We start from the raw sequence: 16,322 nt of genomic DNA, 5'->3' as shown, positions 1-16,322 counted from the left end.
GTGGCATGGCGAGTGGGGAGGTCAGGCCCAGCCATAGGCAGATCCAGGGGGGGGGCACGGGGGAACGTGCCCCCCCCCTGGATCAATACAAAATCCTGGACACGGCCTTGCTTGTGCCCCTCCCAGAAAGAAATCCAGGATCCGCCCCTGGGCCCAGCCACTGCAATGATTTCCATTGGATATCACGGCTGGCATCCATTTGCTGTCCACAGGACTTCCTATGGATGTCCAAATGTCCCACTTGGGGACATCCATTGGATGTCATACTCTGGACTCCCTATGGATGCCCAAACGTACCGCTTGTAGACACCCTGTGGATGTCTTTTTCAGTATTTGGAAAGGAGGGCTATCAGCCATTGGACTTCTTTAAATAATTTCATCAGCACCTTGGTGAGTAGACTATTAAAATTCCTATTAGCCAGATTTTATATATTCAAAATATTGAGGACCATTTTCTCGAGGTGGATTTCTTGAAAGCGTGTGGTCCACGACAAACTCTTGTAGACACACATAAATAACTCTGAGACTGTTCATTGCATTTTCACATTAAGCATATCATCGTTTAGATCACTTACTCTGTTGACTAATTTTTTAATAAAATTTTCGAGCGTTTATGATGCTAAGAGTAGCATCAAGGAGAAGAGTTTAACAAAAATTAAACTTATATATAATGTGGCCCAAATATTTTTCTTTGGGCTAACTAAGTTTCAAAATTTTACTGTGCATCCTTGTACCCAGTGAGAAATGGGTGGTGGAATCCAAGTTGACCCGCGGATATATGGTGTTGGTGGTAATTGAGTGGTTGGACCCACCTGGAATCCACGCTGATTTCAAGTGGATCTATGGTGATTAGTATAAAGTATTTAACGAATTTTCTAATTCATGGAGCTTAGCTCACTGGTGACACTGCATCATTTATCATCCTGAAACCATGCTAGTTATGTGAAAATGCATCACACATATTATTCATACGTATAATTCATGGAAAGGCAGCCATGAGAGCACATGAAAAATCATAGACATGAAATCTGTCTATTTTGAGTCTACATAGGTAACTTAAACTGATGAAAAAGTGATGCAGTCTATGAATATACACAATAGGCTTTCGTCACATTCATTGATTGCGAGTACATAGTTTGTAAACCTACTTACTCTTGACAATTACGAGTCATGGCACCATGAGACGAAAACTGCTGTCAATTCAAATTTCCAGCACATATCAGTCTTTGTGCTAATAGCAAAACCTTATTTTTTTGCATTTATGTTTGTAGTAAAAGCGCATGGTCTCAAGCCTGGAGTTTCTAAAATAGGCTACTGTATTTCTTTTGTGGATTAATCCAATTCCTCGAGGCCAGAATTCCGGCCTCACAGAATTGCGCTTTCGCAGTAAAGTTACAATTTGGTAAAAAGTAATCCTTTGATTTGAATGCAATGGTAACATCTGGTTAATTGTTAAAGTTTAACTCGAGTCGACCTCGACCTATCTGCATAGGCAACACATTCAAGATATCCACTTGGTAAAATATGGTTCACTATAACATGAATAAACTCTGCCTAATAATTGTAATGCCTCACAATCTACTCACATGTTCAGCTGTTGATACCCTTCCGAGGAATCTGGAAGAATACACAAAATGCAAACAAAACACTGCACAGTCATATTATCATTGATTCACAACTCAATGCAGATAACAGCAACTATATTCATGTGACAGTAATACATGCATGATTAATTCTCCATGAATACACGTAACACCGGTCCTCCCGTCACTAAAGAAAACTATCCAGCACCATTAAGAAATTTTAATTTCATATACATACATAATTTTTATTATTTATGACCTATTTTACATCATTTCCATTGATTGTCATTTTTATGGCCTCCATATATGGATGTCCCTGTAGTGACCTTATAATAGAATGTCATTTGAGTGACATCTAATTCATGTCTCTGTAAAGGCCGTTTTACACACGGTACACAGAATTGCGCAGTCTGACGTACGTGTGAAGGAGCAATCAAAATTGCGTCGTGTAAAGCGGTGAATTGCTAGAACACATGCGAGAATGCGTGGATGCGAGACAGCAAAATAGCCCCTGTTCTAATTTCGTTCATGCATACGCGCAATTCCACGCCATTTTAGAAATTAATGCAGCTCTAACCTGCGCAATTCCGTGTACCGTGTAAAACGGCCTTAATGGCCTTCACAGGATGTCATTTAAATGGCATCCAATAGACATCCAAAGCATGTCCATAAGACCACGGGCATACCCAGGATCATAACTAAGGGGGGTAAGCCATAGGTAGTCTAGAGGAGGCAAGCCAAGTTGTGACATTTTAGCGTGGAAAAAGTGAATGAAACCAACATTTTAAGAAAATTATAACAGCGCTTTATAAGTTTATGAGATTATTTCCTTGTGAAAATAGTTTTATTTTCGTTACATATCTACTATTACTAATTCTTATAATTTTTCGTGGGTTTAGAGAAAATTTGTCTAATGCTTTCGTTTTAATTCAGTACTGATTTTGCTTAAAGACTTTTGCGATTTTTGCTTCTAGGGGGGGGCAGCTGCGCCCCCCCCCCTAAAACATCTACCCTTGCCCCTCGCTGGGTACCCCCATGCATAAGACACCTGGAAGTCAAATCGACGTCCCCTATTGGAAATTTCTTATAAGTCTTACAGAAATTCTTATAAGAATTCTGTAAGACTTATAGATTTCTATAAGTCTTACAGAATTCTGATAGGATTCTATAAGTCTTACAGAATTCTTATAGGATTCTATAAGTCTTACAGAAATTCTTATAGGATTCTATAAGTCTTACAGAAATTCTTATAAGAACTTTGCATTTCTTATAGAATTCTATAAGAATGTTGGTCGCATAACTTTCATGTTTTTATCCGGCAGGCATTTAAGTCACCATAACTTATGTTGGCAATTGATATTATTTAAGAAATTCTTATAAGATTTTTTGGAAATAATGTATAAATCTTTGTTAAGTAATGTTCTGCTAATTTATTGGCATTTTCCGTATGGTTTTTGACATAAATGGTTCCAAGAAGCTGAGGCTTCTTTTTATGAGACTTGTTAATATCCCTGAGAGCACACGAAAAATTGTAGACTTATAAAATCTGTCTGTTTCGAGTCTATAGATTAATTAACCGATGGAAGTTTGATATGATCCATGAATGAGCATAATATATACTACGATTGCATACGTTGCAGGATACGGTTGCCATGGAAACCTTGTTTGGTTGTTAGGTTGCTAAGTATTGCTTTTATATGTTAATCATTCACCATGTTTTTGTGATAGCAGTTTAATAAAATAAGTCGTGTGCTTTTAACAAAAATAAGGCATTGACCTCATTTGGTAAGTCTTACAAAACTGGCATTCCTAAAATCATGTTACCTTAAACAGACAGTTTCGAGGAATTTTAAACTTTTCATCATTAATTTAGATAGACATGTATATTTTTCAGATTGTGGCATATCTAATATAAGTCGAAGTTTTAATGAAAAGTGTTTCAATGGACAAAGTGAGTGATTTAGTCGTCTCTGAAGAGAATGAGAATGAATTAATTGTATGAGTAAACCTATATAACATCTGCACAATTATTATTTTATGGAAAATACATAAAATATTATACTCAATCAGTGTTTCTGGGATTCCTATTAATTTCCCTAAATCTTGCACTAATTGTTAGCCATATTCTATGTATCCTTTTCTCCAAATGGCATCAAATTCCATTTTACTTTCCCAGACGGCACAGAATCCTCCGTATCTAATTCGTATGCAGATAGTATCCATTGACAAAAAGCGACGGAGCGGTAGTAAATGGATACTATCTGCATACGAATTAGATACGGAGGATTCTGTGCCGTCAGGGTTGTCTATTTCTTTCATTATCTATCCAAATCTGCATGTAGAGGTCATTCTCTCTGGTATCTTATACAAACATTTCTTGTATGTATTTGATTTATCAATTTTTCCTTTTCCTTCCCATATAATTCCTTGAAGTATCCCAAGTCGAACTTGAATTTTATATCATTTGCTTCTTCAATTTTCCAGGTTAAATCATATTCCATATTGCAATTCCTTTATATTTCATTGCGTAGTGATTGCCAAAGCCATATTCTATTATCAGTCCATCATTAAAGGATATCGTTGGTTTCATTGCTTTTAGTTTGTTTTAGAATGTGGGACGTTAACCCTATGCAGAACCCATGACCTGAAGGACCTCTATGGTATCTCGCATTGTCTGGCCAGTCAGGTGAACTTTACAGAACTTGAATGTCCTTGCTTGATGCACACTAAAGATAGACATCTACATTTGGTACATGGGAAATCATTAGGTTTGCTGTGTACCAGATATAGGCACCTACATTTGGAAAAAAATTAGGTATAATGCTAACTTTGTACTCTCAGGAGGGAGGTAAATCTCATGTAGCTTTTTATAGAATTTGCGCAAGTGTTTCAAGCATGATGATATGATATTTATAATAAATATTTCCATGAGAAAATTTCTAATAAATAACATTTTGTAATTGATACTTGAAAATGAAAAAAGATGAATGAAAATTTTCTTATAAGAAAAATTCTAATGGCATTTTTCTTATAAGAAATTTTCATATAAGAAAAATGCCCAATTTCTGATAGGAAATTTTCTTATAAGAATTTTCCAATAGGGTCGCGCTTGCAGTGACTGGGGGACCACTACCCCCCAAGTATAAAACAATTTCCCAGACGGCACAGAACCCTCCGTATCTAATTCGTATGTACATAGTACCCATTGACTAAGGGGATACTATGCCGCTCCGTCGCTTTTCGTCAATGGATAATTTCCGTTCGCGGCCTGTCGACGAAGCGCGTACGCAGCATGTGAATGTCCGCTACTAAGCACGTACGATTGGATACGAAGCGCGCAGGAACACGGCACTCAGGCTAATCTCAATCGATTAGGTCGACATTAGATATATCGTAACTCGCACGATCGAAAAATGTATCGAACGCACCACAATCGATAGCTACCGACCGTAGCGAGAACCTTAATACGAATCATTATGAATTGTAAGTTCTCAATAGGTAAATAACACCATATCATGAATTCTAATTACCATGAAAGACTCACGACCGACAAAGTTTTGTCGGTTGTGAGTTTTTCATGGTAATTAGAATTCATGATATAGTATTATTTACCCATTGAGAACTTACAAAACTTACTCGGCCACTTAAATAACTCTGCGAAAAATGAGATTCTCATGGCTAATTCACGCACCCCCAGCATCCAGCATTGTTAAGTGGCTCGTACTTACTTGGAAACCTTGAGATGTTAATGAGAGTAAATTCTTATTAATTTTGACACTAAATAAGACATCACATAGCCCACGAGCATTAAAAAGCTTACCCTAAAGCCTGACGAAATAAAATTTTTAAATAAAAATTGCCGATGAAACAGGATTGCTGACACATCTGCTGTTAGTATGATCGAATTCATCAAAATGCAAGCAAAAATTAACGTATAGTTCAGTCTCAGCTACTAAAACTTACCCATATCAGGCGCTGAAGTATTTGAAAAATTATTTGGGATGAGTAAAAGTCCCTAGGTCACTGCAGTAAATGTATCACCCTATTAAAATATGAAAGTCCTGCCAAATCACCAGCATAAACACTTGTAAAATAAAACATGTTATCTCTTAGATCACACCTCCGATTTTATACTTACTTTGCATGAAGTCACCACCGCAAGAAATTTTAAAGAGGCAGGAAAGAAAAAACCCACAGAAATACAATACATATATTATGTATTTTCTATTGTCAACCACAATAATATTTCCAATTTTCTCTTCTATCCCACATCTAATTTAGCGAAACAATTACTCTTATTCTCTTTCGAATAGAAAATTATTTAAAAGAGGACTGGTCGATACATACAAACTATCGTCAATACTTTCTCCGATGAACGTCCACTATCACTGCACCAACTTGCACAAATCAAATCCACATCCACAAATATGTCACTTCTGCCACAATGTCTGTCTTCTTGGCGACAGGTAACATAGTGAAGCAATGGTACCTTCCTCCAATCTGGGCACCTCCAATTCAGCAAGAATTTTCTCCTCGTCTTCTCGTCCAAGGCCACAGATTATTTTCTGATATCACAAGGTGCGATGTGAAGCTCACACACCTAAAATTAATAAATAATAAAATACCATGTAACTTATTAGGTCAAATCATTTCCAATTTTTGGTATTTCTGCATGAGAAATCAAATTACTAGGCTCGTAAATATAGTAAATATTTTTATGCCTGATATTTTTATTGTTTTAAACTATAGCATAAGATAATTTGAAATGATGAAAGCCGACGTGTAATACACCATAGGGCAAGCTAAGAAGCAATATTCGATCCTATAAACTTGGCAGCTTATTCCTAGTTTCTCCTTTAACCACACGTTTACCGAATGAATTAATACAAAAAAGACAACTAAAATGCAAGAATTTTCAAAAGAATTGCTGCTACAATATTTTGAATCACCATTTTTAGTACTGAATAGTACTATAGTACTTCAGTACTGAATAGTTCGGGATGTTGATGCATCAACATCCCGAAGCCACTTCTAACTTAAAATTACATCCAAATAATTACAGCGAGAAAGAGTACATACCTCACAGTTTTTCGTAGGGGTGAAATGTTTTCTTCTTATCGCCCAAATGCACTTCTTCTTCAACTCAGGATCTTTTGGAAAGCTAAAAACTTGAGCCATGTCCCGGAGTTTCCATTACATCCCGACATTACACACACGGAAGGCATTTTTAACAAAAATATCTCACAAACACGTTTCTGAAGCCCAGAGAATGAAATTAAAGAATAAGGGAAACTTCACCATTACCAGACACTCTATTTTTCACAAACTTAACCACAAAAATCCCTGAAATGTGGTGAGACGTGACGTAAACCATGCCATCTCCAACGGCTTGTGAAGACATGTGATCTTTCTAGGAGGATATGGCACGATGGCACCAGATGGCACCACCCGCGAAAGAAAATAGTCCCAGACCGAATACAGTTTTATCGATGAGATACAATTTTATCGATGCATATGAATTTGCCAGTCCTCTTGCATCTTTTTTCGTCATTAAAGGAAATAAAGAAACAAAACCTTCTAAGTAACTTCCTAAGCGCGATTTTTGTATCTTGATTGTCCACCCTCGTATTTAGGTACGAAAACTTCCTGTGCCGTCTGGGTTCTTTCCTTCATAAAAGAAAAAAAATTGAAAAATCAAGAATTTACAATAGATTCCTTAGACAATGGAGTTTTTTCGATTATAAAAAGAGTTAAAATTAGTTAAAAACCCTTTACTTTTAGTACCCTGTTTTTTTCTAAAATTTTCTACCCCACTAAAGCAGGCATACACACCTTGGCTATTTTCTAGGTTGCTCCCCACAATGGTGAGTGATGGGGTCTCATTACCGCCTTTATTTCACTTCACGTTGACTCCCAATTTTTTTTAATGGGTAAGTGTCCATGCCTACTATGAGAAAAAATTACCTTGACCAGAATCGAACCTCTGCCTTCCCGGGCCACTGCTCAGACATGGGAAGTTGTTCGCTTTCAATGGTGAAATAAATTGCATGCAAAGAAAGTGGCTATATTGCTTTGAACTCTGTTTTTCCGTGAAACAAGGACATCGATCAGAGTCCTCTGAATTATCCATAAGGCAAAACCAATAAAAATCAAGTACAAAACTATGAGGGAGTAGTGTAGCAGTGTGTGTAGAGAACTGCCTGCCAGAGGACTCTGATATCGCCGTGCCGTCAGCGCTGCGAGTGGTGGCTTATGTAATCTTATTAAAATGTGCGCGGGGCGACAAAAATTTTACCGTAAATATGTGTTCATAGAATTTAAAGAGGCCACGGTTCAGAAGCTTCTGTTCTTATAATTTATGGGCATACGTAACGTTCAATATTGTATGAACGGGGTATTATCAAATGGGAAAATTCGATCCTGTTTCATTCGGACGCTGTTCGTAAGGTTCTGATTCTCACCACGCAATTTATATAGATGTCACTTACGTCGTCCCAGTCGTACTTTTCTTATTGTTCAATTATTAAAAAAATGATTTGAAGGGAGAAACAAAAGTACAACCCATCATTGATAAGAATGAATGACATTGATGGTTCTTTGATTAATTATCGTAACAAAGGCAACCAAGATAAATTTTAATATAACACGATATCTACAGTGACATGTTTTTACGGTACCATAAAAGTGGCGTACCATTCGCATTGGGGTAACTTGACCATTGACACACTGTTGATGTGGAGTTTCATTCATTTTTCTTGTATTTCGAGCCTCCTGTGAGTGTATTTGGTATGGTCGTGTTTCTGGTTACAGGCATGTTTTGAAGTTGCCGAAATGTAATGTGATGGGAAAGATGTTTAATATTCACCGGTGATGAAGTTTGTTGATATTTTGTGCTCTCAGTTAATGAGTAATGTTCTCCTGCGAAAAATATGATTAAGTCTCGTTTTAGTGTTTAGTAATCGCCAGAATTTTATTGCCCTTCAACAAAGTTTACTGGAAGCATTCGAAATGGCACGACAGGATCTCGAATCTCGGCGGAGCACCGCAGCCCAGTTCTTTATGGAAGAAGAAATGGAAGACAGTGTTTCATCTTATAAAAGAGTGAGTATATTAAATCTCAGGCTGTTGTTCAGGAATCCATCAATGGGATGCTGTGGTTTCCGATTTCATGGCAATGCTTTGTTTTAGATCGTTGATTTGCTAAACCAAGCAGCAGTTGCGAATGACAGCAGTAAAACTGATAATCTGCGACGAGTGCAAGAAATAATTGTGTTCAAGGAGCCGAATCTGCTGGACAATTTTCTTGATGAAATGCTTGGATTTCAGAGTGATCGCAATGCTGATGTCCGCAAATTTGTTGTTTCTTTTATTGAAGAGGCCTGGTATGTATATCCTTTTAATCTGTGCCATAGGCAATGACGTTTTTGGATTAGTTGTACAAGATTTAAGTTTGTTTTCTTCCCGGACCGTAGCAAGAAGGATCCAGATGTTCTACCTAAAGTTGTAAGAAACCTTCAGATATTCCTTCAGGACCCTTCAGCCCAGGTCCAAAAAAGGGTAATTCAAGCTGCTACGCATCTTTATCGAAGTGCATTGTCTTGGCTGGCTTGTGCACGAACAGTTACCGAGGACATGGAAAGCTCTTGGACTATTCTTTGTCAGATAAAAGCGCAGATAGCGAAGATGGTTGATAGTGACAATGATGGGTGAGTAGCTTAATTCAAGTAGTGGTCGCATTACCTTCAGTGATATGTAAATAAGTATGCCCCTTTTCACTCTTAACCATTAAGGTAGTTGGTTCCAACGTATACCTGGACCGCTAAACTTAGTGTATGTACTATACTTTTATGTTTTCAAATGAGGATCTCATTCATGAATATAGGGTAAATTATTTGTTGAATTGTGGTGTAATTACCCAAGTACGAGTATGTTCATGCAAAGTGAAAAACAGTGATTTTTGGGAAGAAAAGCAGTAAGACTAACTTTAATATTCCAGAGTTTTATAGTTGGCTTAGAATGCAAAAAGAAGCTGCACGGCTATGGTATTAAAATTGTTTGCCTAATGTTTATGATACAATTTCTGTGATAACTTGGCTGAATCTATGTTACAGATGTAGTTACATAGACTTGGCAAATAGTACTCGGTCATGAAAATGAAAATCATGAAACTTTGTCCCACAATCAAATCATATAAGTTAACACTGTAACACTAAAATTCTTGATATTTAATGGGCAATCCTAATTTTTTGCTCACCTATGCACCAGGCAAAGTTAATTACCGACACAGCACGCACGACTTCATAATATTTGGTTTTGGACTATTAAGTTTAGGTTGAAATTATTAATGTAGTTTAATATTTAACCCTCTTCATTTTCAGATACCTTTGGGAATTCATTTTCAATATCTTGTAATAGGGCTGTATTTCGTATTTTCTAGGATAAGGACTTTGTCTGTGAAGTTTTTGGAATCAGTTGTTCTTCTCCAAACGTATCCGGAAGAGGATAGCTTGCGGCGGGAGAATGACTTCTCTCTTGAGGACATTCCGCTCACCCTGAAGATTGCACGCCGGAGGAAGTTGGAAGAGGAAGCCAAGTAACTATAACCCCTCCTTATTTTCCTCCTATTTGCGTATGGTGCTGCAGTTTTCTCTTAACACGTTCACTGCCGCTTCAGTCATGATGACCAAAACAAGCACTTCATCTTCGTGCCATTTCAGTCATAATAACTGATGAATGAGTCACTTTTTTTTGGCCACTAATAGCATGCCGTTCGCAGTTGCGGATACAGAAAAAAACTCAAAAGAGGAGGGGGCACAAAAGATAACTTGAGCTGTCTTTACCTTCTATCATAATGAAAAAATAATCAAGTCACATGTAAATTTTAAGAAAGTTTAATGTAAACTGATTATACGCATATTCTAGATAATGCCATCTTATGATACGAAAAAGGTACAATTGTGGTTCAGCAATCTCAATACCTTGCAGTGGCTGCTTGATAAAAACATTTTAATGAACTAATTTAACACATTGCTCAATTTCTACTGTGACTATGTCAAAACTGCAACGGACCAGTAGCAATCAAAATCAATGGTAAACAATATATGACCAGTATTACCAAATTAATGCCAATATTGCCCATGTAAAAAAGTTACCATTGTGGTCCAGCAATGTTCGGCAATGCTTGCGACCCCTTAAGGGGAGGGTGCACGCCCCCTGCACCCTGTGCTACCATATGTATCAGCCACTTACCACTGACCGCTGGTCACAGCTGCTTCGGCGACACGTACATGATGTGACCGACACAGCGTACAAAGCTGAAAGCACACAAAAACTCAAATGGAGAGGATCTAATTGTTAAAGAGAAATAAAAAAGAAAGACATTTGGTGCAATGAGTGAATTCGTCTTAAAATCTGCGGCAGGGAACGTGTAAAAAAAAAATGATCATTTTAGTTAACATGTTGACTGCAAAGGTGTTTTTGTACATATTTCCTGTGATGCCAGCAGTTCTTTCTTTATCAGTCGAACATTGCGGATTCATGACATGTAGAAATATCATTACAAATGAATCAGAGTGTCTGTTAGCATAAGAACCTAGAACCTTCTGTGAATTTTGGTCTTCTGGAAACACTCCTGGAAGACTCGAAGAATTATGTGAAGTCTCAAGAAAATTTGTTTTTTACACCACGCTGCTTGCTCTGAAAACTAGTCCAATGTGTTGAATCCTCGTAACACACTGACAGCTAGTACCCAAAGCAAAATAAAATAATTTTAATTAGATTTTTGTTTTATCTTCCCCAAAAATTTTAATCTATGAGGAAAGTTGCCTTTATAATAGGCTTCACTCATTCATTCACCTTCACATATTCATAGAGCTCGTTTTTGTAAACTGGTTAACAGAGCTATTTTTGTGTTGAACTTCAGTTCTAAGTCCCTGTAACCCTCAAGAAAAGCTGCCGTATAAGGGACCCATGGCAAGGCCGTCTGTTTGTTGATAAAAATTCTTATTATACAGAAAATAATTTTGGTTCGCACATAGTTCCATGAGACGGTGAAGTTCACTAGACACACTGTTGTCGATGTTGCAGTCTTTCAGCAAGTCTTTCGTAAGTAACAAGGTTTTCTGTACAGGTACAGAAGTAAATAAATTTCTATGTGCGAACCAAAATTATTTTCTGTATAATAAGAATTTTTATCATCAAACAGACGGCCTTGCCATGGGTTCCCCTCTTTCACCTGTGTTAGCTGAAATATTTATGGACAATTTAGAATGCCAGTTATTTGATTCCAGACATCCACTTTTATCCAACATCTTCTACTGGTACCGTTATGTTGATGACATCATCTGCTGCTGGACCGGAAGTGCTAGACAATTAGATACATTTCTGAATCTTTTAAATACCCAACATCCCAACATTACGTTCACAGTGGAAATAGAATCCGATAAACAAATAAACTTTCTTGATCTCTCCATATCCATAGTTGGTGACAAACATGAATTTGGTGTGTATAGAAAACCCTGCTATAGTGATACAATCATTCCAAGTGACTCATGCCACCCAACCTCCCAGAAATTATCCTCATTTCATTCCATGTTGCATAGATTGGTGAATTTACCGTTAAGTGCTGTGAATTTCAATAGTGAACTTTCTAATATCAAGTCAATTGCAGTTTCAAACGGCTATAGTGTAAACATCATTACCAAAATGCTTCAAAGAAAGTTAAAAACGCGAGCTATTTCACAGCTTTGCTCCCTTCCCCTCATCACTGAGAAATCCAAAAAATGGTGCCGGCTATTGTTTGTAGGGGATCTTTCAAATAGGCTTGCTCGCAAATTCCCCAAAAATAAATTCAATGTCTCTTTTTAAACCCCCAGACTCTTGGTAAAGTTTTGTGCCGCAACAAAGACAAAATAGATTCAATCAATCAATCTGGCATTTACAAGGTTAATTGTGAGTCATGCAACATGTGTTACATCGGCCAAAAAGGCAGAAGTTTCATTACCAGAATGAAAGAACATAGAAGGTGCTGGAAAAATGGAGATGAAACGTCACTTCTCGCTAAACACCTTCTTCAGACCTTACATTATTGTAATTTTAAACCTGAAATTCTACATTTAGAAAATAAGGGTACTAGACTGGATGTTTTTGAGCAATTCGAAATTGTACAAAGTGATTTGAATACGCTTATGAATGAGCAAGTGTTTTTCACCCACTCCCCTCTCATAAAGATACCCTTCACCAAAACAAATGGTGAAATTCTTTCCTCACCCACGCCTTAAGTGCCCCAACATCCACGGGGTGTTTCCCGTCCGCCCATCCTCTCTACGCATTTGACCTTTTTCTATTGCTGACAATCTCCTCCCTTGTACCCCCGCTAACTTTCACTCTTCTCAGCTAACCCAAAGGGACTCCTCACCCCGCCTTTTTTTTTTTTTTTTCCTGTGTCGCTACTTACTCCTCTCACTTTCAAAAGACACGCGGCCTCTTTTTACCCTAAGCCCCCCTTTTTTTCACTCTTCTCAACACCCCCTCCTCCTGTTTTGCTATGGTCTTCCGCACGTGTCGTCATTTTACAGTTATGACCAGAACCCTCCCTCCAACGTGGGTTGTCCACATCCCGTAGTTGTATCTTTCCCCATTGTCTATACTCTGTACACCCGTTCCCACCCCCCCCCCCCCCCCCCCCCCCATCCTCAAAGATGTCTAATCCTCTCCTTCTCCAATACTCTCCTCTCTCAAGGGTATAAAAGGGATCTTCACATGTGTTCAAGCGTCTTGTACCAGATGATGGCTCAGTGAGCCGAAACGCGTTGTACGCATTAAAAATTCTTGTGGAAAAGTGCTACGACCTTTCATTTACTTAAATATGCCCGATCCCTGCTTGAGTGTTGTGTGGAGGACATTTCAAGCGAAACACTCCGTCCATCGGATGGGACGTAAAGCCATGGTCCCCTTGGCGCCTTTCGTTAAGAGAAGGCCAATGCCGACATCGGGTTTCTCTCCACCCTTCCTTCCATACCCTTCCCTCCTGGCACAAATGACCTAAGCTGTCGGTCGCCTCCTCCAAATACCATGCCATACCATACACTTTAAGGAATGTGATAATATTGAGCTGACATTTTATAAAATATGCACGCACTTTATCGAACCGTATCTTATTGGAGTCATTTTGACGTTAGAGAAGCTACCATCATCTTCAGATGCAACTCATGGCATGAAAATGATTTGACAACTTCCAAAACAAAGCAATCCCCAAGAAAACCTGAAAATCTTAGATGATTTTTTAATTGTTACAAGGTGTGTACCCCATTAATCTAAAGTGATATTTACTCTCTTTTTAAGCGATGTGGTCTAAATGACCACTCTGGTCATTATCCATCCCTAAATCAGTACCAGGCGCCCTTGGCATCAGAAATCATCTGGGATTTAGTTGCTCTGGGCCAGTCACTATGACCGGCATGACATGGTGGGAACTTTCATTTACCAGCTGGTACCTTAATCGATTCACTGGTGGTGATTATTTTTCGTAGTATTCTTTCTCAAATGCTCATCACAATACTTTGAGATAGTCTCGGTGAAACTCCCTGATTTTCCGTGCACTCTTTCCAGCTGCTGTGGTTTTTTTTTATCTCCTCCATCACATCTTAGGATGAATCTGATATTTGGTTGGTTAATCCACCACAGCAGTCATTTTAAAAGACTTTGTGTTTAATGTGAATAAACACATTGATCTAATGAATAGAATAGTCTAATGTCAACTGATTATCTACATGTATTTTTGCTTGAATGTAGTTGCTATCCCAACCTGTTGGCATTCATTGCTCAATCACGGGTTTCTTTGTGCCCTGCCCCTATAGCTTACACTCGGAATCAGTCTGTATATTTAAGCCCTATCTCATTAATGAGGATACCCGAAGGTATGGAAGTTTCTTGTGGGAAATAGGAGTTGTCTGCTAGGAAGGAGTTTTGCTTCAAGGGAGGAGAGTTGTACTCTGAAAGTGTCACTGTGACGGGGGCATTGAATGGAGTGATAACGAGGGAGGAAGAGAAATGAGGCTTAAAAATAGACATCTGTGCTGCTCTGCTTAATTTGCAATGAGTGATTACTTCTAACTAGCTTGTGCATTGCTCTCCATGGGAAGGGAAAAGTATTAGTTCTGCCAGCTTGCTTATCATTGGTTTCAGAAATAATTTTTAAACCTTTTGATACGTAAAGGGTAGGAGTATGGTGTCCACATTTTAAGATTATCTAATTATTTATTGAATGTCAGAGGAGGGAGCATTGCCTTATGCCCTGACTCCTATAATTTTCCATTACAAATATGTAGTCATCTCTGCTAGGAAAAATACACTCAGAACACAAACTATGTTAATTTATGTCAGTCAGTTTATCATTTTCCCCTTTGTGTTTTTTTTATTTTTTAATATACAATTTTCTTTTTGTTTCAGTACCATATTGGACTTGCTGATAAAATTCCATGGATCACCACATATTAGCAGCATCAACCTAATGACATGCATGGGAACACTTACTTTAATTGCAAAAATGAGGCCACAGTTTATGGGAAAGGTGGTGGCTGCTTTGGAAATGCTTCATAGTAAGTAAAATGTTGATTTCATTTTGTTTTAGTTTGTTTGGGTTAATTGTTTTTCCACTTTTTCATTAAAACATGAGTTACCTTTTCATCGTCTTTGAATTAAAAAGTAGCAACTTAGAGATGTTTTTATGGCCGTCCTTGCCTTGGGTTTCACCATCAAATGTGGATGAGATAGTTTCTGTTCGTGTGACTGGTGTTAATGCCAGGAATGAACTATTTTAGAACCTGTATTTATGATGTGGTTAACTTTCACTTGAGTGGAGTTTGGTTCGAAAAAATATGTACTGAAAGTTAAAAGTATTAGATATACAGCAATAGTTGTTGTCAGCATAACATATTGGATGCCCGTACTCAAAGGTGGCATATCTCATTAAGTAGTGTTCAATATATTCAAAGTTGATTTACGTGTAATTTGCCTAAAGAAACCAGACTCAAGACGTCTAAGAACAATATGGTGGGGAAAATTTAAAATACTGAAGAAATTACTCCTTTTTTGCGGAAGGAGTCACCTCATATTGAGAACCTGTGTATCATTGAAATGCTCACTCAAGGCTTAATAGAAGGAAAGCTAGAATGATGTATCAATATACATGGCTTATAACTCTGGTCAGCAAGAATGTGTTACAGTAGACTCTCTCTAATACAAACAACGTTATTATGAAGTTCTCGTTATTACAAAGGAAATCATTGGTCCTGACAAAAAGGCCTATCCAACCTACAGTAAAAGAAACGTTATTAGGAAATTACGAACTTCAGTCCCGGTCCAGGGAGTTACAAAATGAACTACATTACGAAGTTCTATGAATAAGCGATGGCATTTAGGTGGATAAACAATGATCGCACCATGTTTAAGTTCTCCTTGTGTAATGTGCCCAAGAGCGTAAATTATGGTTCTTTCTCCTGTATACATGCAACATCGTATAATAAGCTTCATTCCTGTGAAGTCATGGTTACCCACTCATAACCACTCGTAAATGGGACGCACAGTTGGTCCTCTTCCTACATACATTTGATTTGTGAACTTTCAGAGGTACAAGCATTCAAAAATTTCAATTTTCGAATTTAGCGCCTTTCAATTTGGCCAATGCAATGAGGTGTGGTGTAGAGGAACTTGCACTTAGGCCATAATCTGAACAAAGTA

The 16,322-nt window shown here is 37.8% G+C and overlaps 1 protein-coding gene across 1 annotated transcript in view; it reads left to right on the top strand.

Moving 5' to 3' along the window:
* Window positions 1–8,317: 8,317 nt before the first annotated feature.
* LOC124154464 (symplekin) overlaps window positions 8,318–16,322 on the top strand; it is a 42,572-nt gene continuing 34,567 nt past the window's right edge. The window contains exons 1-5 of the mRNA XM_046528213.1: window positions 8,318–8,684; window positions 8,772–8,965; window positions 9,056–9,289; window positions 10,021–10,176; window positions 15,033–15,181. Coding sequence (XP_046384169.1) covers window positions 8,592–8,684; window positions 8,772–8,965; window positions 9,056–9,289; window positions 10,021–10,176; window positions 15,033–15,181 — 826 coding nt within the window. The 5' untranslated portion in view covers window positions 8,318–8,591. The remainder of the gene's footprint in view (window positions 8,685–8,771; window positions 8,966–9,055; window positions 9,290–10,020; window positions 10,177–15,032; window positions 15,182–16,322) is intronic.

The sequence above is a fragment of the Ischnura elegans genome, chromosome 2 (genome assembly GCF_921293095.1).
Source record: "Ischnura elegans chromosome 2, ioIscEleg1.1, whole genome shotgun sequence".
Classification (NCBI taxonomy): domain Eukaryota; kingdom Metazoa; phylum Arthropoda; class Insecta; order Odonata; family Coenagrionidae; genus Ischnura; species Ischnura elegans.
This window is presented reverse-complemented; position numbering and strand designations above follow the sequence as displayed.